At 37.0% G+C, this 20,564-nt stretch overlaps 1 protein-coding gene across 1 annotated transcript; it reads left to right on the top strand.

The window, feature by feature from the left end:
• The first annotated feature begins 2,605 nt into the window (after nt 1–2,605).
• On the top strand, nt 2,606–19,926 carry gmps (guanine monophosphate synthase). Its single transcript, XM_028465269.1, is given in 19 exon segments — nt 2,606–2,798; nt 5,122–5,294; nt 5,450–5,564; nt 5,864–5,961; nt 8,842–8,945; nt 9,049–9,242; nt 10,916–10,931; nt 10,934–11,080; nt 11,208–11,242; nt 11,244–11,360; nt 11,444–11,596; nt 11,598–11,621; nt 12,004–12,109; nt 12,205–12,320; nt 13,515–13,640; nt 15,599–15,714; nt 15,816–15,946; nt 17,521–17,693; nt 18,575–19,926. Coding segments are annotated over 19 exon segments (2,073 nt in total). The 5' UTR covers nt 2,606–2,771; the 3' UTR covers nt 18,677–19,926.
• Nucleotides 19,927–20,564: the final 638 nt, after the last annotated feature.

Genomic DNA, 20,564 nt, shown 5'->3' with positions numbered 1-20,564 from the left:
GGTTAGGATTAGGTTTATTGTTTATGGGACTCGATGAAAGCCCCCGAACAGTCCTCGGACCATTCAGTTTGGAATAGGGAATCAAAGGCAAGGCACAGGCCGCCGCATGTTGTCTCGCACCCCACCAAACCGTGCACATTCATCAGAAAAGTTTGTGGAAGTGGATTAGGGTTAGGGTTAGGTTATAACCCAATATTGCAACAATTTTTAGCCTTAGGGTTAATTTTAGGGTAATGTTTAGTCTTAGTCACGCGACCTAAACTGGCCAATGACCGACCTATCACGTGACCTAAACTGGCCAATGACCGACCTATCACGTGACCTAAACTGGCCAAATTTGGTCACTGCATACGGATAGAATGATGGTATATTGATACGGCAAACGTACGGATTGCCACTGCCATTTATATATAAGTTAGCATTCTAACAAGACTTAACCTTAGCTCCTACAATCAGTGTCCATAATTTGAGAGAATGTAAGACGCAATGAAAAACAAATCCTGTAAACGATGCAAGAACTAAATATAGGAGACCAGCAGAACTCTGCAAAGGGCCAGTGTTGTCTATATGCTGGATTTTCAGCATGTGTTGTGAAATTCCTCTTATAGGTACCATTAGGGTTGTCTGAAATGATGCAATAATATCTCTATTGAGAAAACAAGAGATTTCATTTTTTCTTTTCATTTCAGGACATTCTATTGCATCTTATATCAAACCATGTATTGTCACAATAGGTTAACATGTATTACTTAGCTTAGATTAGTTGTGTTCAGGGTGGAAAAAGAATTGTTTCTAATTTTATCAGCACCTATACTGTACATACCCAAATCTGCAATATTTTATGATGTCATTATACAATCTAAATGATAGACTTGTCCTAAATGTGGAGTAAAGTACTGTGTGTGAACTGGAGCTGGGATGTACAGCACAGAAAAGTGTTAAAGTACACAAGGTTTTTCACACATGCTTGCTGCCCTTGTGAGCTGTGAGCTGTGAGGTGTGACATGATATGCTGGGGAAACTCTGAGGAAATCTACTCCTGTTCCAACAGCACTGGACCTTCAGTTTTATCTCAACAGTACGATGCTGTTGTGATGACAATAAACTAAGAGTTTAGATACTGATTAGATACTTTCTTTGTTACATCTTATTGCATCATGTTGTCAATCACAGATACACACTTAGGTTTTTAACTTTAATATTGAAAAGTCAAAGTAACACACAGGTCAATGTCTGAAAATTCATATCTCTGTTTGTGATTGGCCAATCTTTTTATCAGGATTTAATGTTGAATTTTCAGAAAAATTGTGGGTGGGGGGGAATTTCCAGGAAATTTACTTTGATCTCCTGACACTTTTCAACCGTCAACTGCCAGTCTTCTTCAGAGGCGTCTGCTGAATGCTCTGATGTTTCCTTGACTTCCACGTAATAATTCCAGCAAGTTCTTTTTGAGTAATGTATTATGTTTAATTTATTCAGGCAACTGTTTTTCAGGAAATTTACTTTTACTCTTTACACCTCTGACTGTACGTTCTCATAGTTTCTCAGATTTACTGCAATTCTTGTATGTGCGTTGCTATGGAAGCCCATTTCTATTTACTCAAAGGTGAAAGTAATGGATTACAAATACTCACATTACTGTAATTGAGTTGCTTTTATAGAATATTTGAAAAAACTAGAAAAAGTAAAATAATAATAATAAAAAATCTTAAGTCATAATTAGGTGATACTAAGTCATAATTATGAGATAATTATGACTAAAGATTTTTATTACTTTATTACTATTTTACTTTTCCCAGTTTAATATATATATATATATATATATATATATATATATATATATATATATATATTATATATATATATATATATATATATATATATATATATTATATATATATATATATATATATATATATATATATATATTACTGGCATGAATGTATGGAAGCCTGTTTCCGCCACGAAAAAAAATATATAAAAAAATCACTATGGAGCCAAAATTATGACTCAGTGAATTCATAATTATGAGATACTAAGTCATAATTTTGAAATAGAAAGTCATAATTATGATATAAACAGTCATAATTAAAAGAAAGAAAGTCATAATTATAAGATAGAAAGTAATAATTACAAGAAATAAAGTCATAATTATGAGATACTAAGTCATAATTTTGAAATAGAAAGTCATAATTATGATATAGTCACAATTAAACAGAAAGAAAGTCATAATTATAAGATAGAAAGTCATAATTATAAGAAATAAAGTCATAATTATGATATAGAAAGTAATAATTAAGAGAAAGAAAGTCAGAATTATGAGATACAAACTGAGCATTTGCAGCAATCTACCGACACTGACTGTTACTTAATTACACTTTGAATAATAGTTTATTCAAAACACATAAATACGTCTTGCAACAATTATTCTGTGACATTTTTGCAAGTTTCTTTGCAAATTTACATTAAAAATAATTTCCTCATAATTATGACTTTACTAACTCCTAATTATGACTTTCCATAATGATTTTTTTTTTTTATTCAAATGGAAACGGACTTCCACGTGCACCCCACCCATGACAACTTGTCCACATTTATGTGTTTATGTTCCACTCAGAGGAATGCAGACAGAAAGAGGGAGGCTGGTCCTGTCTACAGTCGACAGTAGTAGGCGCGCTGAGGCTGAAGCTCAGTCCATCCACCGGCCCTCTCTCTCTCTCTCTGTGTGAGTGTGTAAGGGGTGAGCTCATTCCAACACACGGCAGTCCTCCATGGCTCTGTGCAACGGAGACAGCAAGGTCAGTGCTACGGCTTCAGGTTGACTCTGAGTGATGGTCTGGGACCAGGTGCGGTGTCTGCGGGTCGTGTTGCTCTGTGTGTGTCGCACTGGAAAGTTGAGCAGACGTTAATACCATCAGAGCCGCTCAGTCAGTCAGTCAGTCTATGGCTGCTGTTGGTCTGTGTGCCTGTTGCAGTGGTAACATTACTGTGTTAGCCACAGCTCAACAACTAGCCTGTCAGTACATTGACAGTTTGGTGTTGATTTTTGACTGACCAGGGTTCTGGTTTTTGTGTCTCTGTTTAGTCCTGGTGGTCTACCCGCTGTCCTCTACCGCGTGGGTTTTAGCATGGCTCCGTTAACCTAGCCCTATGCTAAGTGGCTAACGCTGGACGCTTGTTGCTAGCTTACGGTTCAAGCATTTATGTCACTTTAACTGCTTAAGGTTTCACCCACTGACCTACTTCTGACTGCGAAGATACTTCTGACTGTGTCTCTAAAATATTGAAACTTTAGTTGTATCCTTAAGAATAAGCTCAAGTGTTACTTTTTACACGTTCTATAATTTACATTTGTTGTGAACGACTGCTCAGCAGTCAGATAGATGTCAGCGGTTAGCACCCGGTGATCAAATTATGTTTTAAAAAAACAACTACTAAAAAGGTCACCACGATGTCATATTTAAATCTAGTTTTTTTTAAAAAAAAAAATGTAAATATAAATATTTGATTGTGTGTATGTGGCCTCACGCTTGGAGCTAAAATATATCGCCTGCTGTCAATCAATGTGGCACAAAACTAGTCTGTGAGTATATGTGGTTTGTATAGTAACACATTTATTAGTGAGAGTGTGTGTCAATAGTAAATGTATGAAGTGATATGTTGTCATTATAATGTATGAGACTTAAAGCTGGACGTGTCAAACATTCTGTTTAAGAGCTAAATCTGTCCTGTATTTGGTCTGTGTGATGACCTCAAGTGTCTAAGTCAGAACAGACACTGATCAGCAAGTAAATACAATATTATTCATGTATTAAATAAATACATTTGATTTTGTGACATTTTTATGAATGGCAAGCATTTATTTATGCGTTAGTATGGCAAAACATCATTATATTCATTAGGGGTGTGTATTGCCTGGCATCTGGCGATATGATTCATATCCCGATACATAGGTCACGGTACGATACAATATAAACCGATTGCGATTTTTTATATATATATATATATGACTTAAGAAACTAATCTGTCAATTTGTACAACTTTATGATTATGATAACATTATGTATTGAATATACTTTATTGGCATATTTTACACTCAAAACATTGGCTTTAACATGCCATGTGGCAACAACTTAAAACATAACTTTAGTGCAACTTAACTGAGGTATATGCCTAGAACAACAAATAAATGCAAAAAGTTTGTACTTTCTTTTTAGATTTTATTGAAAAAACACAACTTGTCCAGGTTTCTGTGCACATCTTTGTGCAGTTGCATAGTCTCCTGCAGTGAAAAAGACTTTCCAGGTCAAATAAAAGTAAATAAAAAAATAAAAATCAATATGGATGCATTTTGAATTCATCCGAGAATCACGCTACGTAATATCGAGATATATCGCCGAATCGATTTTTTTTTCCCCAACACCCCTAATATTCATTGTTGCTGTTAAACTGTAAAATCACTGTGCATTGGGAGAAAAAAATTACTTTTTTTCTTTCTTTCTTTTTTTTTAATGAATCAATTGAATTCCACATGCATCCACATTTAGTTGGGTAATTAATGAATTACATGAAGGTTATTTAATTTTCCAAGGCCATAAACCAAGCTCTTTAAGAGCATACCCCTACATTTTTGTTCACGTTATTAACTGCTTTCATGGTTTCAAAAGCCTGTAAAATACAGTATGTGTGGGTAAAAATGAAAGTCAAATTTTAACTTTTTTTTTTTTGTTTTTTTTGTTAACGTGCTCATGTTGACATGCATTTCTCCAGGAGGCCTGCTACTTGTTTGCTTATGTTTCTATTTTTACTGCAAACAGACTTTTAGCTCTCCACAGTTAAAATCTTGGGTTTAAAGCCGTCTTACGCCAGGTTGGCGTAAAGTTGTATCATGTCTAACAAAAGTGTCTGTGTCTTGGTTGTTGCTCACATGCCTGTAATTAATTATGTCCAATTGAGTTACATTTTCCAAGGTTAGCTCATGTAAGACACCAAAAACTTTAAAATAATGGATTACACATCATCCTTAAACCACTAATAAACTGTTGTTTCTCTCTCCATATATATTTTCCTCTCCTTATTTATTTGTAAACTAATTGCATTTTATTGAACGTATGTCTACAGCTGGAGATCAGCAGTGCAGAGCAGAATGGGTCATGTGAGGGAGCGGTGGCCATCCTGGATGCGGGGGCCCAGTACGGGAAGGTGATTGACAGACGGGTGCGAGAGCTGTGCATTCGCTCTGAGATCCTACCTTTGGAGACTCCAGCCTTTGCCCTCAGAGAACAGGGTTACAGGTAGACATGCAACACACACACACACACACACACACACACACACGTGACCTATATCAGGGAATGTCTTTTGAGTTTTTATTTTTTAAGCATTTTATTTGAGACATGTGTTGAGTTGCAGTTTAATTGGTTTCCCTCTTCTATTCTTCTTTCATTAGGGCAATTATTATATCTGGTGGCCCAGCTTCTGTTTACGCAGAAGATGCTCCGTGGTTCGACCCTGCCATCTTCACCATAGGGAAGCCTGTGCTTGGTATTTGCTATGGGATGCAGGTATCTGTTCTCTTTATTTTTCTAAATATTTTCCCCAAAAAACACATTTTCCATGGCAGTTCCTGTGTTTTTTGCACAATGTTTTACATCTATGTACAATAACGGACCATAAAATGTTTCTCCCATTAGCCCCAGTCTATCCATAGTGATAATCATTGGCAGCATTTTCACCTTCTTCCATGGTATTTTGACATTGTTGGCATGAGAATATGAACTAGTGAGCCCACTGCAGCTGTAGCTTCAGTTACACTATGATAAACATTGTCTTCATACTCGCTCTGTTCTGTGTTTTCCTACAGATGATGAATAAAGTGTTTGGTGGCAGTGTACACAGAAAGAGCGTGAGGGAGGATGGAGTGTTCAGTATCGGACTAGACAATACCTGCTCCCTCTTCAGGTATTTCAGCTCCTTGTTTATCTTTACATAAACATTCTAGGCCAGTTTAAGGGCTTTTTGTATTTGCATACAATTTTTTATTCATTCATGCAGTTTGCTGTTTTACGGTGTTCTGTTCAAGCATTCACTAATTCTCATGTCTTAGGGTGAGTTTACATCTAAGAATCTTAGAGCGTTTTAACCATTCTAGGGATTCTTTTTCCAAGAAAATCTGCCTTTTTTTGGCTGATATCAACACACAAACAGTCTATAGCAGATCAGGGGTGTATTTCATAAAGGAGGGTTAACAAACTCTGAGTTTATCCATAAACTCTGGGTCAACACACCCCGCGATTGGAAACTCTGGGTATCAAATTCCATTACAGCTGGTATGAAGGGGGTCAATCAAGCGTGAGTATGTAAACCTTGGGTTCCTGACTTGCACGCGCGCAATAAATAGCCATTATCGATGGAGGAGGGATTACTCAAGCTACCATGGCAACCACCTGGAAGAGAGTGATTTATTCACCCCGATGGGTGAAATAAGCTGGTGTTTGTGGAATATGAGCCTGTTCTAAAGGTGCTTTCACTAAGAACGTCACTTCAGCGACTATAGTCTATCGCCCGTGATTAGTCATGCTTTTTGGTCGCTTCATCGCTCCAGGGACATGGTAGCAGCAGAGGGATGATGCATAGAGAGCCCCCCTGTTACAGTGGCTATAACGACAGTGAAGGCAGCTTGACATTGTGTAATTTATATTCATTTTTAATGTAATGTAGTCATCGGAGTCATGTCGACATCCAAAAAAGAAGTCATAAAAAAAAAACTGAGCCTGGGATCGAACTCCCGACCTCACTTTCCCAAGGATGCAGCCTTAACTCGTTTCACCACAGTAGCTTTTACACTAGGATTTCCATACATCTACTTATATTACACTATTAAACAACATAAAGTCAATGTCGAGCCATAAATGTGTACACATTTAAATTGACTTTTTCTCCTTTACATTTGCCACATGTTTGTACCCAGGGAACTTTACTACAGACGTCAGTAGGCGTTTTAATGCAGATCAACCTCTCAGTGTCTTTCCCTAAATGCTTTGCATCCACAATGTAATAAAGAAAACTACCATTTGCAAAAAACAAAAAAAACAAAAACGTAAAACAGCACAACATTAGTAATGATATGAGCATGTCTGTGGTGTGTAATGTTAAATGTGTGATCAAATGAGTGTTTTTTGATAAAAACTTGCCAACGACCAGGTTTAGTTCACAGACAATGTTGCCATGGTAACCTGGCATTTAGGAATGGGATACTCAGAGTTTCCCTCATTTGAGCCCAAATATACTCAGAGTTTGAACATAACCCGCTTTATGGAATACCCCTCAGGCAAGCTCTACTTTGTTTGCAAACATCGATCTCGACGCGTTTCAATCAAATTCACGGCTCTGACAGTGAGCTGACTGACAGCTGTTTAACGGCAGAAGAGCAGCTCAGTTCTCTTAAACCTCTGCTAGCTGCAGGGAAAAAGGATGGCTCTGAAAGCACTGAGGAAAAGCAAGTGAGGCAGTCACTGACATGCTTTATCTCCATCCTGTTCTTCTTTCAGCTCTTTACTGCTGGAATTCATATTTATTTGAGTTATAGAGCATCAAAAACCAGCAGGTCTGCAACTGGCAAAGTTTCCCCTGTCACTTTGGAGCGATTCAAAAAGTGCTTCGTGAATGCAAATGATAGTTATCTGCTGTTCTTCATCTATTTGGCCACAGACCGCGACTATACTTGTATGAAAGCTGTGTTTTTATAATACTTTATTGCATTAATTAACAAACAAAATGTCAATTTCACAGACAGCTGTCATCAGAAGTACACTGCATTTTTTGTATATATAACAGAAAACAGACAAAAACAAAAAAAATGAAATTATGTAATTGTGAAGCCTACTTAGTCTGTTTTCAGAGTAAATTTTATTCATGTTTTGCAAGTTAGTGTTATTTTTTCATCATCTAAAGTTTGCTCTATTGTTCTCAACTAAAGATTTATTTTTGGTGAGATTTGTTGTTTCCATGTCCTTGTCACCTGCTTCATAGCTGCAACACACTAAACACTATGAAGTGGGATATCCGCCTTGTTTTTTTATTAATAGTACCTGTATTCTTAAAAAATGTTTTGATTTAGTTCAAAGATATGTCAGTGCCTTCTTGACCTCTTTCCAGAATTTGTTCATAGTAGGACATGTAAGAAGCATATGTATATAATTTGCTTTTTTCTCTCCACACCCTCTCCAATATTCAGTGTCATGAGCAGAGTATTTTTCACTTTGAAAGCTGCCTTTATGACCTTGATGTGAAATGTTGACTGAAATTTCACAACTTTTTGCTCTATTTTCTGTAACCTCTTTGATTTTGAGGTTTTTGTTGTAAATAATAGCTATCGCTGTTGTTTGTATAAAACATTTTAGAAGTGAACTGCTTTTGTCAGACTTGCCAGTTCAGTTTGATTGCTGGTTTGGATGGTCAGTAAAAACAATGGATATTTTTAGCAGGCAGCTTTTGTGATTGCTCTGTTAGAAAACCTTGAATGTTTACCTGAGGGAATTTACTTCTGACACTGACAGATTTTCCTGAGTTGTACGTTGTTCTTTGCAGATGGTAGCTAAGCTTTGTGCAAAATGTAAAAAAAAAAAAAAAAAAAAACCCAAACTGTTGTTTTTTTTTTTTTAACTGCCCTGTTTGCACAATGAGTTTTAAAATGGCTGATGAACAGCATCTGGTCTCACATCACTGTCTGCTTTATAGAATCTCCTGCTTCTTTGGGCACACCAGCTGTGCACATGACCTAACTATCTAGCTAACTATGACATCTCTGTGTGTGTGTGTATGTGTGTGTTATCTTATCAGAGGCCTACAGAAGGACGAACTGGTCCTGCTTACTCATGGGGACAGTGTAGACAAAGTGGCTGATGGCTTTAAAGTGGTGGCCCAATCAGGGAACATCATCGCTGGTAAGCAGGAAAAACAAGTGTAACATAAAATGCTGCTGTATTTGACTATATCGTGTAAAAGCTGCATTCAGAAGGTTTAAGAGGGATTTCTTTCTTCCGTCAGGAATTGCCAATGAACAGAAGAAACTTTATGGAACACAATTTCACCCTGAGGTCGACCTGACGGAGCGAGGCATGGATATGCTACGCAACTTTCTGTTTGAGATCGCAGGGTGCACAAGTAACTTCACTGTACAGAATCGCGAGCAGACCTGCATCGCAGAGATAAAAGAAAAAGTGGACAAGTCTAAAGTGCTGGTGAGTTAGAAGCCCCGGAATATCCTGCATTAATAATTCAGTCATTTAATTAGGCTGAGGAAAAACTTCCAAAAAGCTGTTAACTACCTAATATTGGGACGTGGATGTCGAGCTGTGAAATACGGTGACGGCAATAAAGTGTAGAACTAGTTTAATCCTTATAGATCTCATAATAGGGACAAGAGTCTCTCGGTGCCTTCAAACTGGGCCTTATCTCAGAGGAGTGTGGCAGGGCTGAGTTAATGTAGAAAAGTAATATTTAAGCCCGTTAATGGCACTGATGTTTTTCTGAGATTTATATCTATCAATCCCTCTGCTGCTGTCTTTGTTCTAGCAGAAAATAAAACTTTGGTATAAATCTTGAGATGGACATATTTTTACCCTTATATTTCCGTAATAGGCAAGATGTCATATCAAAAATGCTAAAAAAAAAAAAAAAAAAGTACAATGACTTTGATACTTAATGAGTAGGGGTGTAAGGATACACTCAAACAATGATTCAATTAAAATCCAGATTTAAAAAAAAAAAAAAAAAAAAAAGAATCTTAAATCAAAATCAAAATACAAATTGTTATTCTTTTATTTAAATTGTCAAGAATTTATTTTACAAAATGTTTTCTTATAACCTTATAAACTGTTTGAAGTCAAAAACCCAATAAACTGCACATTTCTTCATTTATCAACATGCAAAGTTGAACAAAATAGTTTACATGTGAACATATAAAATCATAAATACAGTGGAAAAAAAGAAGTGACTTGTGTGCGTCGCTTCTCACTCTGTGCCGCTGGTTTAGGCCTTGCGTATCGGCCGATACCGATACGCAAGGCTTAATAAAAAAATAATTACCGTATTTTTCGGACTATAAGGCGCACTTAAAATCCTTTAATTTTCTCAAAAATCGACAGTGTGCCTTATAATCAGGTGCGCCTTATGTATGAAATTAATTTGTCAAAATGTTTTAGTACAACTTTGGTCAACTATGAAGCTGCACCACTTGATGGATTTTTGGCGCTTCAGGGCTACTGTAGTCAGACGCCTTGAGGAGTGATATGTACCAGTACTGTGCTTCAACATACTGAACTGAAAAAGTGAGTGTAATGTTATATATTTTATGTGTTAAACCTGAACAATGTTGAGAATTATTGTTAATGAGTTGAATAAAGTTTGACTTATCTGACAATTTTGTTTGGCTTAATGAGCCTTAATAATGATGATGATAATAATGATAATAATAATAATAATAATAATAATAATAACAAACCGGTGCGCCTTATGTATGAAAATAGACCCGGTCAGACCCATTCATTGATAGTGCGCCTTATAGTCCGAAAAATACGGTACTTATTTTGTAGTGTGGAGTGTAAGAAAAGGCTTGATCAAGTGATGTTACTCAAACAGAGAACAATAGTCAGTAACAGTAGGTATGAGAAAAACTGACCCATTTTAACCAACTGGTTACATAGATTTTAACCTTCAACAAAATATCTACAGTATTCTGCAATTGAATAAAATAAATAAAAAAATGAATTTAAAAACAAATAAATAAAAAAATCCGGAAATTTGAATCCGATATCAGCTATTTGTTTTCACGCTAATATCGGACCGATATTGATATCGGATCAGGACATCCCTAGTAATTATACCTTTACATGAAAGTGTGGCATTTCCTCAGGTGTTATTGAGTGGAGGAGTGACTCCCAGTGTGCACAAGCTCTTCTGAACAAAGCTCTGAACCGTGACCAAGTCATCGCAGTTCACATTGACAATGGCTTCATGAGGAAGAGGGAAAGCCAGAGTGTGGAGGAGGCTCTCACCAAGCTGGGCATCAAACTCAAAGGTGGCTCCGATTGTTATGCGGTTCTTCTTTAATTAGCATGAATAGCTAATAACATGACAACTTTAATTGTAGTTATCTGGTGTTTTTTCGCCTTTTCACTGTTTAAAACATGTGTTTCTATCTGCAGTGGTAAATGCAGCACACACCTTATATAATGGAACAAACTACCCTTCCTATATCTGAGGAGGACAGGACACACACGGAAACGCATCAGCATGACCTGAATATGACAACCAACCCTGAGGAGAAGCGAAAAAATATTGGAGACCCATTTGTCAAGGCAGGTTTAAGTTAAAATGTTTAAACACACTCTCCATGCATCATGAATATTCACAGTTCTGTCTGACTTTGATGCTGATGCAGGTGGCAAATGAAAGTAATGGAGAAATGAAATCTGAAGCCGGAGGAGGTTTTATCTAGCCCAGGGTACTTTAAGGACCTGATCTCATCGAGAGTGCCTCACACCTGCCAGTGGCAAGGCGGAGGTCATCAAAACGCCACCACAATGACACCGAGGCTCATCCGCAAACTCAGAGATGAGGTACAGCGCGCTCATTCTGCACTGATAATGTAACCTGTTCATTTCGTTAATAATCTGGATTCTGCAGATGGTTTTGTTTAAACCATTGTCAAAGACGATGCCCAAAATTGTCATGTATTCCTTAAAAGCAAACTATCATCAACTTACAATGTGCCTGTTTTGCACCTGCATGGACAAAGTATCTGTGCTGAATCAGAATCTGTGCAAACTATTCATACATCACTTAAGTTTATTATTATTATAATTATATATATAATATTATTATTAAAAAATATATATTTGTCTCTTCCTTTGACGTATACACAGTTTTCCGTATCACAAAAGCATAGCACAACCTCTCCCAGCTCTGTATCATTGATTCCAATGTTTTGTAATCCTGCAGGGAAAAGTAATCGAGCCGCTGAAAGATTTCCATAAAGATGAGGTCAGAGCACTGGGGAGAGAGCTCGGCCTTCCAGAGGAGATCGTCTCTCGACATCCTTTCCCTGGCAAGTGCATTGATACACAGGAATGTGATGTGATTCTGTTCCATTGTCAGGTTCTTCTTGTGTTATAAAAGTGATGTTTCCATCTTGTGTTTTAGGGCCTGGTCTGTCTATCAGAGTCATCTGTGCAGAAGAGCCCTACATTTGTCGGGACTTTGCTGAAACGAACAACATTCTCAAAATTGTTACAGACTTCTCTGCAAGTGTCAAAAAGGTCAGTGGAATGTAATTAAGTTGAATAATAAATGTTTAGCATTTGACACAGTCTTGTGGCTATATTGTTAGTAGGGGTGTGCATGCCCTGAATCTGACAATACGATTTAAGATTTGCGTGTCACGATATGATATATTCTGATACTAAACAAATCAATATATATCGCGATATCGATAATTACAAATTTCACCTGTACAAAAACAAAATAGTATGAAATAGAATTTATTTTAAAAAAAAATTTAAACTTCCGAGTACAAGTGGTAACTAACTGTAATTCATGGACCAATATCAAAAACAAGTGGTATGTTTTCAAAATAAGTTTAACTTTTGCTCCTACATCAGATTGTGATTCTTAAATTCTTAAAAAAGGAAACCACATACATCTATAAAAGTGTCCAGTATGTTTTATTAAAATTAAGTGCAATCAATTTCCAAGCAAAAATGCATTGAGGAGTGAGGTAGTTTAACAAGGTCTGATGTGGTTCATTGACACCTAGTGACCAAGTGTTTACGTGCTATGCATGTAAGCATAAATTAAATTAAAATTAAATGTTTTTTGTTAAAAAACAACTTGAAAAAAATAGATTGATATTGATGCGATAATCGCACGGTGAAATATCTCAATATATCGTCGAGTCAATTATTTCTTACACCCCTAATTGTTAGTATGCTCAATTCGTTAAAGTCAGTGCTGCTTGTGTGGAAAGGACATAAACACATCTCTATAATGTGTAGAATTCCATACAGAAGTTTTAGAGACAAAACTTATTAGGTCTAATGATTGGCTAATACTAATAGCAACAGCAACAGAGACAAATATTAATCATTAATAAAAAAAAAAAAGTATAAAAATAACAAAGGAAAAGGATGTACACCAGAATTTGAAAAATAAATATGACTACATACTTTGTAGCACTGTAAACAGTTATAAACATGTGAAATGCAAAAGAACATTAAGAATTGAAGAGGTCATTGTACTTGAATTGGCTCACACAGCACGAGTTGATGTGTTATTGTTTAGAAAGAATGTAAATATATGGACACAATCAGTCAGTGTGTTTTAAGTGCCTGTGAAATTTCATGTTGTTACCACAACCAATTGTGGAGAGTGTTTATGACACCTTTGAGTTAAATTCATGCTCGTGTCACACTGGCTCTACATTTTCATGCTACTCATGTATCTCTGCCCTTTAGCCCCATGCTCTGCTGCAGAGAGTCAAATCATGCATATCAGACGAGGAGGAGGAGAAGCTCATGCAGATCACCAGCCTTCATTCACTCAATGCCTTCCTGCTGCCCATCAAAACTGTCGGTGTCCAGGTAGGTCTGCAGGTTACGTTTTGGTCTTGTTTGGGATTTCTGCAATTAGTTGTTTGATTTTCTGTAGTTATGACGTCTTAATTCTATCTCGTCTCCAAAGGACAACACTGTATTAATACCAAATCCAGCCAAGTCTACAAAGTCTTTCCAAGTGACGATAAAGCCTAGCTTACTAAGGATGAAAGCAGCCTAATGCTGTTTATGTACCTGAATTATTTTTAAAAGATCTGGATTACTTCATTAGATGCCAGAATAAATAGCATTCATAGCCAATAAAATATTCAGTATCAATATTTTAAATAAAATATTTAATGGTTGCAGTTTTATCTAAAAACAGAAATATTTACTCTTTGGTTAAGACAGCTGTTTGGTCATCAGAGATGAGAGTTGATCCATGAATTTCAGGATGAACACTTTTTCTTTCCCTTTTTTGGGTGAAGAAAGCTCTTGTGGAATGTCGTGCCCTACTTACATTTTAATAAACCTGTTGGTTGTACAGGATTGCATTTATAAACAGTTTGATAGGATAAAACATTGCTACATTAGACCATCAAAATGAGTTAATGTACTGCATTTCCTGTTTCATTGAGGTGTAACTTGTTTGAATTAAAGCAGATACTGTGACAGTGTGATTCATTGTGATCCTCTGAAATCAGTCAAATCAGTGAATTAAGTGTTCACACCTTAGGTTATATATAGTAAAGCTATCCAGTAAATTGTAAATAATGTACCATCTTTATTTAAGGGTCATTACTTTTTGTAACTCTGAACTGGTAATACAAACAGTGACTTCTCTTGTAGTGTAAAAACAAAAATAAATTGAGTCATCTGGCACATGACACACCCTCAGATTCATACTTTAAAAAAAGATCAAAACTAAATGAAATAAGTTAGTGGTTAAAAATCAGCATGGCCTCAACTAACCTGAAACTATTCACATTATTTAAGTATCAATGGGCAGAGGATCTAAATGAAGACCTTGAAGACATCTGGCAGGCAGCATTAGAAAGGACTCATTCGCCCTATTTGTTTGAGACACAGCCTCCTCCAGTTCAAGGTTTTGCATTTTTTCCCACTGGTCCAAGGCAAAACTTGCCAACTAGTCGACCAACAACAACAAGCTGTGACCAATGCAACCTATCACCCCGTACCCCAGCATACATGTTCTGGACCTAAATGAAGCACAACAGTTTGCAAAAAATAACATTGCATTGGCTAGGCGGCTAGTTTTTAGTTAAACGGAAAGACAAATTTCCTCCAACATATTGGCAATGGATTAAAGGCCTGACGCAATAACACGTGAAATGTGAGAACATTTGTTATTCACTTGAAATGTTGCTCTGCACGGCAGAGATTTTTTAAATATTTTCTGGAAAATGGGGATCTCACAGCATTAATATAGGAATGTATATGAACACAGACCCCAGTTTCTATATGTATACATTCTCGTATATGTACAGTAGATGCAATTATTTACAAGTCTATTTATTTAGATATCTAGTCTGGATATAATTTTTACTGTTATGACAGTTTGATTTACAGCTGTGCGTGTGTGTGTGTGTTTACACTGCAGCTTTTTTGGATTGACTTGATGTGGTGGTGGGAGGAGCTTCTTTACTTCTGGATGACAAAATTCTTTACTGTTGGAGATTCTACTTCAACACTTTATTGAGATACAAAAAGAACATGAGTGTGTGTTTATGTCTGTGTGTCATTGCTTCCTGTGTACAGCCAGAGGTTTAAATTTGCTCTAACCTCAAATGATGTGATGGACTAGTATAATTGTAGGCAAAAGGCCAACCTTCATTGCTTTTGCTAAAAATGGAATCTGACAGTTTGCCTCAACCCAACAGGAAAACCATCGTACAGTTCACACTGAACCTTTTTTTCCTATATCTCTTTATTTGGACAACGGTTTTGTTCTGAAAGTCCTGAATCCTTCCTTGTTGCTCCTTCAGGGTGACTGCCGATCGTACAGTTACGTGTGTGGCATCACAAGTAAAGAATCTCCACACTGGGAATCGCTCATGTTTTTGGCGAGACTTATCCCTCGCATGTGCCATAGTATCAACAGGTAACTTCATACTGTGATCCAATCATCCCTGAAGTTAATTTTACACCTATCAAATGACAGACGCTCACTTGTTCACATGCTGTGTGTATTTTTCCCTTCAGAGTTGTCTATGTATTTGGGTCTCATGTGAAGGAACCACCCACAGACATTACCCCAACTTTCCTCACCACAGGAGTGCTGAGCACACTCAGACAAGCAGACTTCGTGGCTCACTCTATTCTGAGAGAGTCTGGTAAGTGTGTGTGTGTGGATTTTGTTTAAATGTGTATTCCTACATGTTCAGAGCTGTTTACGTTTGATCTGTTAGAGATTTGAAAAGGTTTAGCTGCAAAATGAATGTGAAGACTTCTATACGAATATTACATTAGTAAAATTAACTAAGGTGAGAATTTGTAGGAAGGACATCACGTGATGGAAACCAAATGAATCCACCGAGATGTTACTTGATACATTTAAAGTTTTTTTTTCTGTCAAGTTTTATTTTATATTAGACAAGAAAAATGGCAACATGCATAACACAAAACAAGAAAGGACAGCTTTGCAAAGCATTCAAATTATAGTTACGAGTTATATGAAGAACTTTTGGGTATTGGTTTTTAATATCCTAAACTTTCAACATGAGCTTCTATAGGTATTTGTCCACAAATGAATAAATAAATATAATAAATATTTTGTTTTTATTTTGAACGTCTTAGCACCAAGTTCTATTTCATCCCTGCTGACTGCCAGAGGCGGTGCTTAAAGCACTGAATGTTACCTTCACGCATGTGCAGTTTGAGTATGTATACCAACAATGTCACTTGTGACCCGCAAGAAAGGTAATAAGTTCCAGTGTCACCCGAGGTTCATTTCCTTTTTTCTTCTCGCGTGCCACACCTACCGCTGTGTATACAGCTACAGTAGAAGCTCAAAGGAATAGCCTACAGCGCTATCACTCTGTCGATGGGAGCCTTGTGACCAGCAGAGTTTCACCCTCCAGAGGCTGCGACGATAGTATCTTGCTCTTTTCTCGTTTAACGCCCCTGCGGCATCTCTTTTGGTTTGAGACCCGGTGCAGTATATCAACTGTCTAACCTCTCCCGGTGCACGGTAAGGTTATTGTTGCAATTTGTTTATATGGTTTTGATGAATGGTTTTTAAGTTGTGATTTTTTTGGGTAGACAGCGGTTGTGGTCTCTTCTCCCGAGGATAATTTTACCTCAGTTTACTGGTAAGATGGTTGCAGTAGTGTCGCTTCCGGCAAACCTTTTTCTGTTTGTTTATGGCATCGTGGTGACCCGTAAACTCACTTTTGGAGTGAAGGCCCGGTTAGCCTGGTGTTAGCGCCGCACTGCTACGTTAAGGTGTGTTATCCTCTTCCCTCAGCTTACACAGTTTGACTATTAACCCTCTGGGGCTAAGGGCCTTGGCATTTTTTCACTGCGTTTGACTTTACTTTTATATTTCATATAAGAAAATCCATAAACCTTGCTCGTTTTGTCATATTTTTTTTTCAGGAGAACCTCCCAAATGTGACTGTGAAGTATTTTCTTTAATATGGCATATATGTATATATATATATGTGTATATATATATATATATATATATATATATGTTATCTGTATTAACACAGTGGATCTAAAACCACTATAAAAACTCAAATTCAAGTGGGAAAACGTTAGGTTTTCTTTTACTTTAAAAGTCAAACATTTTTAACGAATCATTTTTATTGCTTGTATAGCAAATCTAAACTATATATTTCAAAAACTTATATACAGATGAATAAAAAAAACAGTTGCTGAATTATCTCATTTTTCTAAACTTCAGGGTATTCTAGTAAGATCAGCCAGATGCCAGTCATCCTCACCCCACTGCACTTTGACCGTGACCCGCTGCAGAAGCAGCCATCCTGCCGCCGTTCGGTGGTCATTCGCACCTTCATCACCAGCGACTTCATGACGGGCATTCCCGCACAGCCAGGGAACCACATCCCAGAGGAGGTAGTGTACAAGTCCATGTCTTAGCTAGCTGTGTCTTTGTGTTGCAAGATCTCTTGGTGCGTGTTGCTGTAACATGTGGGATTTTACAATAATTCAAATGAATTCTATAGTATTAGGATCCAGGCTGAAGTAATTATTAACAATCGATTAAACCGGGAAAATGAGTTGATGCTTCGTTTAGTTTGTGTTACTGGAGCCGCTGGGTCTGGTTTTTCACTATCCATCAAATATTAATTGCATAAATATTTCTAACCACCTTGTTCTAGATGGCAATAATTACCTGACAAATAATGTAGTTATTTTGCTTAAAGTTTAAAGGAAGCTGTATTTGTTTTTTGGTTGCACATGCCCCTAACAGATACTGGCTTTAAAACATTGCTACAAGCTTTGTACATTATTACAGCCAAAAAATGTTAATTTTTAAGTAATTTTTTTTCTCGTTTAAAAAAACACTTTGTTTCACCTCAATTTTATTAAATTACTGTCATGTGAAATTAATTTTTGAGTTCTTGTTTGTTGATTTAGTGCACTTAAAAGAACTTAAGGATTTTTGTGTCACGTAAACCTGTTTAGTTTTTGAATTAAATCAAGAAGCATAAAAACTGCAAAAGGTGTGATAAAATAAAAATTTACTGCAACCATGGTTTGGATTTGCAGGGCCAACATTTTTACTTAGTCTTTGTAGTGTGTAATTTACACCACTAGGTGGAGATGTTTGCATTTTCAATAACTTTTGGTTCAAAAGCAGCAGTTTTCCACTCTGTGATGCAATTACAGTTTTGTCATTTGCTTCAACTTGTTGCTGACTATAGTTAGTGATGAAACTATCTTCATACTTCTTGTAGTATTAAGAGGATTGTGTTGTTGTCTTGTGTGACCAGGTGGTCCTGAAGATGGTGAACGAGATCAAGAAAATCCCTGGTATCTCCAGAGTCATGTACGACCTGACCTCCAAACCGCCCGGCACCACAGAGTGGGAGTGAAAGACGACGTGTCGTCATGCCAACGGGGCACACACACAATGCACAAACACCCTCAGCAGTTATCAGAAAGGCCTGACTGCTCTCCTCTGTTCTCTCCCTTTTCCCTTTTTCCATTCCCTTCTTCCCTCCTTTACACCTCCCTCTCACTTCAACATTCCCACGGGATGCAGAACGTACTGTGACTGGCGCACATGCAAAGGCGCTGCTGCTCTGCTCTCCTTCATCACTCTCTCCTGGTCTTATTTTTCACTGTAGGAATAATCTTTATTGATAATATATTGCCATATGTCATTTATGTATAGGTATGTATTCTCTTGCCATGTTTAAAGTGCATTGCCACGTTCCTTGGTAAGGAATGTCATTAAAGGCAGGTGGTGAGAAGCTGTGAAAGTTCAGCAAGTGAACTTTGATTGACCTTGTGCCTCAGGTGCCGTGTAAAAGGAGGATAGATGAACACAAAACAATTGTCATTAAATGACATGAGGAAGTTTATTCACTTCAGCTGTTTTCATTGTTTGCCAGACATTCTGTGTTGTTTTTCACTCCCTGTCTGTGCGATGATGACCAACGCTGTGTGATCATCACCTGTGCAACTTTGCACTCCGCCAAAACTAGAATCAAGTGTCCCGTAGTGATTTTAAAAACTTCCACAGCTGCTACTTTTAACATGAAAGCAGTTTACCGTCTACTCATTGACCTTATTCTACTGGGATGGTTCACTTTGTACGTCCTCTGTTCTAATCTGACCAGGAGCGGAGCATACCTCTCCTCATGCTGCAATAACTATGCTTAGTATGAAGAAGAGTTTAAAATATAGAATGATAAATTATCAAATATTGCAGAGTAAGGTTTTATCCCCACATTGTGTCGGCTGCTGTTCTGTTTGGCTAGTTTTGCACATGTCATCTCAGCTGATCTAAATCCTACATCTTTAGGCAAAGGCTCATCTTCTGATGTGTGTTCACTCTCTCTCTCGTGATAAAGGTCAAGTTATTCATACTGTCTGTTGCCATCTGCAGCGTGTTTTACCTGTGCCTCAGGAAGGCAGCGTCACTTTGTTGGTTTCTGTTTTGTATGGTGAGAAAGCTCCGTGTGTATCCTATTGTCCTATAGACTTTGGTGCGTGCAGATTTCCGATTTAACTGAGTTGAAAGACTTTCAGTCAGCTGTATTGGTCCTACTGGCCCCAGAGTTTATTACTGTGCCTCCTGTTTCCTGTCAAACATTATTAAAAGAAACCTTATGACAAATGCTGTACGACTAGCTTTCTGCTTCCTATTGGCTCTCATTATTCCTGTCTCTTCTCTATTTTTGTGTATTTAACATCATGTCCATCACACAAACTGGATATTTTAATACTTTGACATTTTGTTGGACTAAGTAAAAAAAAAAAAAAAAAAAATCAATTTATGCAATTTTATTTGACCTGTTTTCCATTATTGATCAACATTAGTCCATCTCTTTAGTTATGTGCCTCTATGCCACTGCATGCCGTTTCAACTCTGACGTTTGTATAAAGGAGAACTGAGCTTTAATAAAGATCCCCATGGTAAAACACCTCAGTGCTACTGTGATCTGTGCTCAGTTTGGACCAAAGTTAAAAACAAAATAAAATACAGTTTATATTCTCTGAATGTACATCTTTAAAAATCAATGAAAAATATTCCTTGTGACTTAATTTTTTTTTAGATTATCCATTTGTATTGGATATTGCCCTCTTCATTCTAACCATGTAAGTATATATAGCCAAATGTTGGAATCCATGTAAATAGGCCTGAGGTCACCCTTGACCTCCATTCCTTCTGCTAAAATAGTCTTACTATAGAGTATTGAGACAGAAGTGCAAACCAACACATTTTCCAGCTGGAAAATCTTCATTAAAAAAATA

Source organism: Gouania willdenowi, chromosome 13, assembly GCF_900634775.1.
Source record: "Gouania willdenowi chromosome 13, fGouWil2.1, whole genome shotgun sequence".
Lineage (NCBI taxonomy): Eukaryota > Metazoa > Chordata > Actinopteri > Blenniiformes > Gobiesocidae > Gouania > Gouania willdenowi.
The sequence above is the reverse complement of the archived record's forward strand: the minus strand, read 5'-3'. Positions and strand labels throughout refer to the sequence as shown.